General features: G+C 35.9%; 1 protein-coding gene across 1 annotated transcript; it reads right to left on the bottom strand.

Annotated features, from left to right (window-relative positions):
- Nucleotides 1-8,234: 8,234 nt before the first annotated feature.
- LOC106671025 (F-box/LRR-repeat protein 14) lies at nucleotides 8,235-9,972 on the bottom strand. The gene has a single exon (XM_014401777.2). The coding sequence runs from the start codon at nucleotides 9,872-9,874 to the stop codon at nucleotides 8,567-8,569; it is 1,308 nt and encodes a 435-aa protein (XP_014257263.1). The 5' UTR covers nucleotides 9,875-9,972; the 3' UTR covers nucleotides 8,235-8,566.
- Nucleotides 9,973-12,022: the final 2,050 nt, after the last annotated feature.

Below are 12,022 nucleotides of genomic sequence, written 5' to 3'. Positions count from 1 at the left end.
CAGGAAATAGTTATATTCAACCATGATCCTATTTGTAGATTATGCAATGAAGAGGAAGAAACTGAGCGTAACAGCCTTAAAAGCATTAGCACGTCAAATATTTAACATATCTTTATTCATTTGTAGGCCAGAATTTAACTTTCTGCTAGTGTTATCGAGTGCGACACACACTATTATGTCATACATTAACATATTCTATGATGGTGGAAATATGCGTGTTGACGAGAACCGAGATCAGACTGATAAATATATGAAAGTTTAATCTTGATTTCGCTTGTGTGTTTATTACATCAGCTCAGAACCGTCCTGTAGACTAGGCCCAAAAGTATTTTTATACTGTAAAAACCCGTCATAATTTTGATCGAAATAACAATGTTGTCAACTGTATAAAAAAACCTTCTTTTCAATTATCTCACGTTTTAGTACAAATATATATTTCAAAACAAATGAGATAGCTGAGTCGAGGTCGCATCGCTTCAAATGGGCATAAACGACAGTCCTAGAAACGATGGCATTCTTGTCAACCTAGCCTTGGTTCAGAGGTCTCGAGATGGTATGCCTCCAAGATAATTCTAAAAAACATTTTCCCATAAGGTTTTCTCTTGTGTCTTTTTTTCTTAATAAACTTCTTATAAGACCCTATATGAACGAATCTGGACTGTCCAGACTCGCTGTGTAATTATTTTTACAATTAAGACCGTGTAGAAAATAAAATTTCCCACACTATCAATCAATTGTTTCGCAATAACAAGAGAACGACGCTTTTTTGATGTTTCATGCCGTATCAGGTCGCAGTGTATCTTTGACAATGAAAATACTCATTAAAACGGAATGATTATTAATTAAAGGTACCTTTGTTGATTTGGTGGGATATAAAATATGTGTCTTTCATGAGTCCAATCGTCTCGGTCAGTGGGAATGATTGCAACCCTATCAGCTGCCAGAGAAACACTATTAACCCTCCATTGGAGACATATGTATATATAAGAAGTTAGGAAAACCTCATACAAACTCCAAAAATGGACGGAGCATGACCATTTCGGTATCAAGTCTTAACAAACTACAAAGGAGAAGCAGAAATCACGAGAAAGCCAAATACAATATGGTTTACAGATAGCATCAAAACCAGTGAAGTGGGTCAGGTGGGCCAATCGAAAATATGAGCAATCAGATTCATTAGGGAAGACCTCGGTCTTCCAAGCTGAAATACGTGCTATGCCTGTTCCAAAGAAACCCGTAAAAGAGATTCCACTGGCAAATCCTACAACCTAATCTTGGGGGTCAAGGCTTAAAGTAATTTTGAGTAATGACCAGTAGACAAACTGGCCATTGGATCTGCAAGCATAGGCCCAGAACCTGTAATTGTGATAAAAAGATCTCAACAACACATAAACTCCCCAGTCCCAATGGGTTCAAACAAACCAAAAGGAGAAGTGGACGAACTCCAGAGGTTTCACATGATCAGACAGCCAAACAACCATAAAAGTTAATGCATCCAAAACCTTCAAAGCTGAGAATATGTTCGGTGTATTTCATAGACTCCTCTGGTTCATAATGGGTCCACACAAAACAAGAAGAGAAGTGGACGAACTCCAAAGGTGCCACAAGACCACAGTCATGATTAAAGGAACGTCACCAAAACTGGCGCATTGCTACAGTTATAGACCGGTATTCAGGGGCTGATAGGGATATATATCGGTCGCTGATATTTGAGAAATCACCTACACAACATGTATATTCCAACATGATCCAATTTGTAGATTATGCAATGAAGATGAACCTGAGCCTAGCCTAAAAGGGTCACATCCAAATAATCTGTGAATGCATTCAAAATCTCCAAAATTTGGAAAAACCATAACCAGAATATATTTGGGTGCTAGGGGACAAATGAATTCTCGGTTATGAATTATTAATTTTAAAATAAATTGCAGCATTGATTTACTACTTCTTAAAAGAAGGATGGACTCAATTGAACTGAACCATGTTATTATGAAAAGTAGAATAAGCTGTCCTGACTGACTGGAATTACTTTACTTTTCGGACCGCGGTGACCGAGTGGTGCTGGTTCTAATTCTGACAGAGCCCGTGATTTTTTTAATTGAGAACAGTACGAAAAACGTATTTAAAACTGCTTTGAACCCTCATTCACGACACCCAAAGGATGTTGGGCCTTAGCTCTTCTGTATGACAGGAATTATCTACTTTCGGGACCTAAGTGGCTGAATGGTTAGGGCTCATATTTGCGACGCTAGCAGTTTTGTGTTCGCATCTTTTTATATTGAGTATGAAAAACGACACACTGATAAATAAAAATTACTTATCGCTAGACTACAACCCTATCAGTTGCCACTATTCCATCTCCATTGGTAACATATATAAAGCTCCAAATTGGCGCATAGCTATAGTTAGAGAGTACTCCGGGGTGTGTTAGGGCAATATACCGGTGACTATCGTCTGAGAAAACGCCTACCATGAGTACATTCAATGTTGACTCCATTTGTACGTTATGCAATTATGAAAGAGGCCTGCATTGAAAGCACCAAGGAACGCCATCCATCCTAATACGCAACAACCGCCAAGACCCGGGTAAAAAGAATTGCACCAATGACAATCAATGCCATTGGTGCAATGACAATGCAAGAAGCCTACTACTTAAAATAAGGATCGAGTCAATTGAACCGAACTAAGGAACGAGGAAAAGTACAATATGCCAAAAAGCTACAATACTTGGGGAATACCAAACCCTTGCTAACCAGCATCCTCAACATCAACTTAATTCCGGAGATATATGTAAGTGTTGGACATTAAAGAATTTATTAAGACAAAGTTCATGTTATAAAACAATGGTTAAGCTAATGCTTATTAACAGACAGGCGACAGACATTAACAACTTTACTCAAGACAATAATAAATAAAGTAATATAATGCCAGTGATATCAATTATTTATAGCGTAAACAGTGAAAAGTAAAAGAGAACTAACTTCAGAGATATAAATTATGAATTCTCAAGACAAAGTTCTAAGGCCAGTGATACCAATTATAGATAAAAGAACAGAAGAAAAATTGGTAAGTATCGGGTATTACAGAAAATAATGCAGGTTTTTTGATTTCTTTCAATTACCCCTCTATATAGTACACTGTTTAGGTTTGATGGATTATTGTTTTGTACGAATACCAACACGTTTTAATCTTCTTTGAAAGAAAAATGTTTGTTTACCTCAGCAGCATTTCGTTACTGGGGAATAATTCAGTCATTACTAAGATGGCCACACGTGATTTTTACATAATTTCGTTTTACGAGTTTAAACTCGGTCTGAACTGTGCCCAAACGGCCAGAAACATTAATGAAGTCTGGGGCGATGGCAGTGTGAGTGAGAGCACCTTTCAAAGATGGTTTAAAAATTTCGAGAGGGAGACTTTAACCTTGAAAGAAAATCGTGGAAGGATTTCTTCAGTAGACGATGATGTTCTGCGAGCTTTGGTCGATGAAAACCCCAGAACGAACAACTCTTGCTGCTCTGAACTGTTCGAGAACTTGCAGAGAATCTTTTAGTTAGCAAATGGACCTCGCTGACCACCTTAAGGCAATTGGAAAGGTGAAAAACTTCGAAAGATGGGTTCCTAATCCATTAAAGACCGCCAAAAAATCACAACAGAAACGAACCTTTTCTGGATAGAATTGTTAATTGTGATGAAAAGTGGATTTTCTGCGATAACAGCAGGCGTACTGGGCAGTGACTCGACAAGGAGAAGCAGCACCACATTTTCCAAAGAACCCAACTCATCAAAAAAGGTGATGGTGATTCTTTGGTGGGCTTCATTTGGGCTGATTTTCTTACTACAGCTTCTTGAATCCTGGCGAACAATCAATGCCGAAATGTATTGCTCACAAATTGAAGCAATGCAATTCTTTCACCTCGCCCTCCCTATTCTCCAGACCTCTCGCCTACCGACTTCTCCAACTAATTAATACGTTGCACGGTAATATAAATTGTATATTGGAAATTAATAAAGATGGTTGTTTAAACTTTTTAGACTTAAAACTGTCCATATTAAACAACCTAATCGAAATAGCCGTATATAAAAAACCCACAAGTACACGTACATGATACCAGCGGATTCTTCTCACCCATGGGCCCAAAAGCTACGCTGGTTTCATTTCGCTCACAGGCGGATGTTAAAACTCCCTTTAATACCTGCTAACTATAAAAAACAATTAAAAACTATTTAAACCTTAACTAAAAACAGTGCATATCAAGAAATATTTATTGATAGATTGCTAGTTAACAGAATTAAAAAATTAACTTTTTAAGGAAGCAACAATTAGACTCAGCCATCCCACCAAAAATGAATCATTGGGTTTACGTTGTTTGCCGTACATTGGTGAACTATCAGAAAAAGTAGATAAAATTCTTAAACAAGAAGATTTTAGAGTAGCTTTTAGAAGTAGGCGTTCACTTAGAAACATCCTTTCAAAACCTAGAGACAAGGTTGACAAATTGGCAAAAAGCGGGGTTTAACAACTTAATTGTAATAATTGTGCCATTAAATATATAGGATAAAGCGGTAGAGAAATTAAAACGAGAGTTAAAGAACATTGGCCAAAATCGAACAAATTCTCTGAATTTAAGCACCATCTAAAAGAAACAAAACACAATTTAAATTTAAATACAACCAGTTGTACCACAATTTCAACAAAGGGCGGCAACTAGATTGGTTTGAGAAACTTTCAATTAAAAAATGTAAAATCGAATATGGAGATAAATGCATTAATATATAATAGATTTTGAATTACCTCCCATTTTAAATATGTATCTAAATAATATTAGTCATATAAATGAATCAAANAGCTATAAGCTTGAAATCAGGACGTTGAAAACAATTAACTTAAGTAGGAACTATCTTTTAAAAAGATTGAACAACACACTCACTCCATTATTTATGATTTATAATAACTAAGTATAATGTATGTCTGAGATACATTAACAACTTTATTAATTAAAGACAATCAAAAATAAAATAATGTAATGCCAGTGATATCAATTCTAGATAAGGAAAAGTAACCCTTGATCAGAGAGAGATATGTACACTAACCATTTACCCAAGACGAAATTAAAGTATGTACTAAAGACAATGATAAATGTAATACGTAAAGGTAATGTTATCCCAGAAATCCATTAACGATTTTATTCAAAGTAAACATTATTTGGAGATCGTGAGAAATGGTCTAGTGTAACGTAGGTTTTAGAAAAACATTTTCTTTATCGTACCAACGTTTCGATCTTTATTGAGGCCTGAAGATGATCTCAATAAAGATCGAAACGTTGGCACAATAAAGAAAATGTTTTTCTAAAAACTACGTCACACCAAACCGCATCTGAAGATATCTAAATAATCATTGACTAACGGTCACCAAACAACACACACTCAAGATAAAGTTAAAGAAACGCCCACAATATATCCGTTAACAATGATGACTGAAAATAATGGTTAACAAAACGTATTAAAACTTTAATACAACAGTTTAACAGTGATAAGGAAATATAACCTTAATCTAGTGAGATACATTAACGATTTTCCTCAAGATAAAGATAAAGTTAAAGTAACGCCCACATTATATCACTTTAAGTTGATCACTGAAAATAATGATTAACAAAACATATTAAAACTTTAATAGAGACAATGATCAGGTCTTGTAATGCTGTAATGATAAAGTGAACACCTATCATGGTGAATACTGGACAAAGTGGTAAGGAAATATAACCTTAATCTAGTGAGATACATTAACGATCTTACTCAAGATAAAGTAACGCCCACATTATATCACTTAAAGATGATTACTGAAAATAATGATTAACAAAACGCATTAAAACTTTAATAGAGACAATGATTAGGTCTTGTAATGCTGTAATGATAAAGTGAACACCTATCATGGTGAATACTGGACACAGTGATAAGGAAATATAACCTTAATCTAGTGAGATACATTAACGATCTTCCTCAAGACGCTTAATATTATAAAAGATACTAAAGACAAGTTGATATATGAAAACTATGAATAACCAAAATACATAACTTTACTAATTAAAAGCAATGATAAATTAAGTAACGTAATGCCAGTGAAATCAATTGTTGATAATAGAGGAGCAAGGGGGTAAGTAAAAGTAGCTTTAGTCCGGGGAGATATGAGCGATTTCACTCAAGACAACATTGAATTATGGACTACAGAGTTTTATGGTACTGATATCCATTATAGAGATAATACTGGAAAAAGTGATATGTAAAAGTAATGTTATCCCAGAAATATATAGATTAGGAACTAAACTCCGGACAATGTTTAACGAAATTTTTTTCACAAATTGAAAACGAGATTAAGTGACTTCAACCACCTTACCCAAGAATAAATAAAGAAATACCAGTTTAGGGCTTAAAAAAATAATTTACTTACAGTTTAGATGCTGGATACCTTTGGAAAACTCCAACCTTCTGCCACCTGAATGAGCACTAGAATATATATTTTTCCACTATGTTATTTTACTGGAAATACTGTTAAACTTTACATGCTAATATAGTTAATACGAAAGTCAAATTTAACAATACAATATAGATTTGATTTTAACAGTTAAGAGTTGGATATGTTTTTGATTGTTGAACAATCAGTGCATTATGCATTTTGAAGAGAGGCGGTTTTGTACTAAACGTTGAGGCCAACTTATACAAAAACCGTTGTTTTTCAGCAAGTAAAACTCGTTTTTGGGAGGAGTGATCTCTCAGTATTTTGTCATTCACTCACAAAGCAAAAGGTCGAAGGGAATGAAAGCCAGGTAGGTACACGAAAAAGTGCCTTTTTTTATGTTTTATTCTAGTACCGAGGTAGACCTTCTAACCTGGAAGAGCCCGACGGACTCAGGAGAATATTTTCACAAGTTTCAGGGCGGGCGAGAAACACCAGAACAATTATTTTTACTAGAAAAGCACTTTTATTTTTTTATGTTGGTTTTTTTTCTTTTGTTGTTTTAATATATGTATATTTTTTACAATGAACCACTCCTGGGAGGTGAAATTTTCTTCTCTATTTTTTTTAAATATATATAACAAAGCGCGTCACAATTTTTTTTAAATCTCGACTTTTCAGAATGTGCTGTGTGTCTTTTCACACATACATATTTATATAAAAAATATCACACACAATGATTATTGGTTTTTAAACAATGTACAAACGTAAATATACAACTTTTTGATAATAAAAAATAACATTGAAGCCCTTGGGCAAAAAGAAAAAAAAGATCGTTTTTAGCCTGCCGTCATGAACCAGGCCAGGCATCATTATGTTAATTATAAATAGAAATGGCAACATGGTAAAATATTTTTTCGTTCTACGGGCTCATAAAATACCAGGGATCAACGGAGGGTAAAACACCAGCACAGGCAGTCGCAAGTAATTGCAAACGAAAAAAAGAGAAACCGGAAAAAAAATCCGTAACTAAAAACACCTTAGCCCTTGTTTTCGTTCCATTTCTTTTCCACGTTTTTCATAAAATTTCAACTGATTAACCAAATGAGAAAATTTCATAGGCTAAAAATCATTTTTGAATTAGGCACCCGAGGGGGTTATCACACTGTTAAAATGTGAAAATCCGGCAAAAATGGCGGTAAATCGACAATGTCTCAACATTTTTCTTTACTAATCCCCCCTCCTTTTTGTAATTAAAAAAAAAATTAATGCAATTTTAATAATTTTTAAAAACTAAAAGATTATATTGCTACACAATAAATTCATCATGTTTTTATTGATTTTTTTTTGGTTTTCGTCTGTGTACATTTAAGTATATGTATAAGTATTGATATATATGAATATATATATCGCTTTATCAATGCTATTTATATTATATCCACATAAAAATATAAAAATCGTCAATTGTTTTTATATTTGTATTATTATAGACGTAGTAATCAAATGGCAAAACTCTTTCCAATAAAATAGAATAAAAAACTTAACTAGCCAGAAACAAGACCCTGGCTTGTGACAAGAGGGCAAAAATTGTGGTAAAATTAAAAAAAAAAAAAAAAAAAAAAAAAACTGGCAAAAACGGGATCCGCCGGTTGAAGCGGTCTTCAAAACCGGTTTGGTTTTCTTAAAAAAAAAGAGAAAAATAAAAAAGCAAAGAAATAAAACAAAATTCCATCTGGGTTCCTGATGGACCAAGATTTTTTTTTTTTTATATATCTAATAACTTAATTTTTCAGGTCTTACAAAAATTACTTGCACATTAAATAATGAATCAATTTTTTTATTAATAGAAAAAAGTAACCCTTCGGATAAACGTTAATAAACCGCGAAAAAAAAACGCAGCTAGATTCCCGCAATTATTCAACTCACGGGGCCTGTGAGAGATGAGGTTTTTATTCTTCATGGAAAGCGTTTTGCCTATACGCAGTTTTAAGTTTTACGTACCTAGAAAATAGTCTACTAAACAACAAACAAAAATTAACGACAGAACACATAAAAATTGAGCGTTAACAAATAATTAAAAAATATTATCACATTTTGGGAAGTAGTCGGTCGTCATCTGATGTGCCAGAGGCCGAGGTTGAGAGTGCTCAGTTGAGGGAGTTTCATAATCCTCTCTAAACCGGTGGTCGTTATCCTGGTGCAACCGTACAAGTCGATGCACCTGAGATGCCTCAGGGATTCGGCGATGGTGAGGATACCTTTGTCCGTTATTTTACTGCACTGACCTATATTTAAAGTTTCTAATTCGTGGAGGGTCTTTGCGAGTTTGCAGACGCCTTCGTCCGAGATCTGGCAGGCGCTCATCGAGAGGGCCCGGAGGTTGAAGAGGCCCTGTGAGACGTGGACGAGTGCCTGGTCGCCGATCTTGTCGCAGAAGGAGACGTCGAGGCAAGTGATCCGGGATCCCCCTTCGGCGAGGTAGGCCATACCGGTGTCGGAGATGTTGTCACATGACCTGAGGTTGAGCTCTTTGAGGGCGGGCATTTTTGCCAGGTATTTGAGCCCGCTGTCGCTGATGTTGACGCAGAAACTGAGGTTTATGCTCTTGAGACCGGCCAGGCCGACGGAAACGTGTTTCAGCGCTTCGTCCGTTAGCGTCTGACAGTCTTGTAACCCTAGGTATTCTAGGGCTAGGTTTCCGTCGGCGGCCCCTCGGCTCAGACCGGCCAGATGGCTGATCCCCTGGTCCGAGACGTGCCAGCACGACCTCAAATTCAGTCGTTTCAGATTTTTCAGACCCCAGGCGATGAGGAGGAGGCCGGTGTCGGTCACGTTCCCGCATCCTCCCAACTCCAACACTTCCAGGTTCTTCAGGTACTCGGCGATGCGGCCCAGACTGATGTCCGTCACCTGTTTGCACAAGGAGAGGTCCAGCTTGGTCAAATCGGGCGGTAGGTCGACGACGAAAGCGTGCGCCAGAGCGATGTCAGTCAAGTTGTAACAGCCGCTCAGGTTGAGGGATTCGAGATTCGGGATGCCCTGGACCACGTCCCTCAGGCTCCTCCTCAACGAGAGCACTTGCACTTTCCTGATGCCCCTTTTCACGAGGCTCGCGAAGAGAGACGGGTTCGCCCGCCGTAGGTGCAGTTTCGCCTCGACCCCGCGCCACACAGACTTGTGATACGAAGCGTCTCTCCAGGCGGTGCACACTTGAGCCGCTCTCCCTTTATCCCGCACTTCCAGATAGCTGAATATCAAGGCGAGGATCTCCGGGTACAAGTAGGAGACGTGCGTCTTCGAGTCCGTCGTCGCCGGGGAGGGCGGCAGGTTGAGGTGGGGGCGGTGGAGCACTGCATTACCGAACGGGTGCCGAGATCTACAAACCGGTAACTCTGTCAGCATCGATTCTGTATCTTCCATTTTAAGACATCCTAACGCTACATGACTACGACACGCTCGCTCCGATACTGACTGACACGACTCGGACCGGCCGTCGTCGTGGCGAAGGGGGGCGTTCCACCACCACCACCACCGCAGCCGTTCCCCTCTCCATTTTCATTTAAAATCCCCACCAACTCGCTCTGCCAGCCCCTCCGCGGGCTGCCGCTACCGAGTACCGTCTACCAAGCGGCTCGGGCTCGGCGGCAGCGTCGCAGCGGGCAGACGCCGCCGCCTTACGCGATCAATCCTCACAAGTCACAGGCTCTCGGCCCTTTCGAATCACTTTTCCCGTTTTCCATCGTAGAAATCGAGAGACGGACGCCTAGCACGCCCGACCGAGCCGCCGCCCCTAAAACGACTTGCAGTTTCCACCTACACGTAGAAGGGGAGTGACACACATCTCCCATATTATTATACAATATACAATTATACATAATAACGTCAGACGAACAACAAAAACGAAATAAAACCTGACCAACGATTTTCACATCACATAAACAAAACGACTGTTAAATTGACGATATCCGATATATAATAATAATAATAATATATAAGTTTATTTATCTATTTACAAACGGACAATTGCCCTATGAAAAAAAAATTAATTTAAAACTTTTAATTGTGATGTTTATATCGGTGTGTGATGGGAATATCGGCCGGTAGTTAGGTTTTTGCCTTCATGTATATAAAAAATATATGTAATTCTGTAAAAATAAAAAATGTACAGACAACCTTGAAAAAGATTTAAAATTAAATCGAAACTTAGGCCGGGATATGAAGTCGTTTTTTTTATGCCAACAACCATCGACCGATAATCCCATCACACACCGATATAAACATCACAATTATAATTCAACGGTCATCAAAAGTTACATTAAAACTTATATTTTATACCATATCACAAGTTTTTGTTATTCTTTAAAGTAGGGGTTTATTAGATGTTACAAAGTGTTAATTTGACGGAAAAAAGCTAAACAAAAAACATTTTTTGATTCTCAAAAATCTATGAAATTGGTTAAATTTCATAGACATGCTTTAGCTTTGAAACAAATGCTACCCTTTTTGAATGAAAGCTTTGGAGGAGTCTGTTCAAATTATTAATTATATCAAGTTGCAGCCATTGAAGTCAAAACTTTTCGCAATATAAAGAAATTTAAAATTTACTATACAAAAAAATTATTAAAATCCTATGCAAAATTCTTCTCTTTGAGAAAATTATTTTTTCACAACAAAATATTTAATATTAAGAAAGCTGTTTTCGTCAATTTAGCTCTTTTTTAACTTTTGAATCAACATTTTTTTTTTAATTTTAACCACGCTTTTTAACATCATATCAACAGTTTGATAGACATAATAGACTTTTTAATTTCAATTAAACTTATAAATTACATAACTTAATTATCATGTGATATTTTATATAATAATCATTTTATATTTTAATAATATCCCAAATCAAAAAAAGAAACCTTTATTTTTTTATATAATTTTAAATTTTAATTGTATGTAATTTTCATGTGAGATTTTATCTTATAATCCTATAGTTAATTTATATGTAAAAAAGTCTAGAATTAATAATAGAAGAATCCTTTACTTTTATAATTTTAAATTTTAATTGTATGTAATTTTCATATGAGCTTTTACCTTATAATCTTATAGTTAATTTATATGTAAAAAAATCTAGAATTAATAATAGAAGAATCCTTTACTTTTATAATTTTAAATTTTAATTGTATGTAATTTTCATATGAGCTTTTACCTTATAATCTTATAGTTAATTTATATGTAAAAAAATCTAGAATTAATAATAGAAGAATCCTTTACTTTTATAATTTTAAATTTTAATTGTATGTAATTTTCATATGATCTTGTAATAGAATAGTTAATTTATATGTAAAATAATCTAGAATTAATAATAGAAGAATCCTTTATTTTTTTAAGTGTAATTTGATAAATTTGAAGTTAATAAGGGTTATTTTGAAATTAAAAAGGGTTAATTGATGGAAAAAAGTATATAACGAATTAGAAAGTTCCTCACTGAAGATGGCGCAAATCCAAAACGCGTTTATGTAACATATAAACCCTCGAGTGCAGGCAGAGTGCCAATTCAACATGTGTTCACCAATTCTT

The sequence above is a fragment of the Cimex lectularius genome, unplaced genomic scaffold (assembly GCF_000648675.2).
Source record: "Cimex lectularius strain Harlan isolate CLEC.00 unplaced genomic scaffold, Clec_2.1 scaffold117, whole genome shotgun sequence".
Taxonomy (NCBI): Eukaryota; Metazoa; Arthropoda; class Insecta; order Hemiptera; family Cimicidae; genus Cimex; species Cimex lectularius.
Note: the sequence above shows the minus strand (reverse complement) of the source record. Positions and strands in the feature narration are given on the sequence as shown.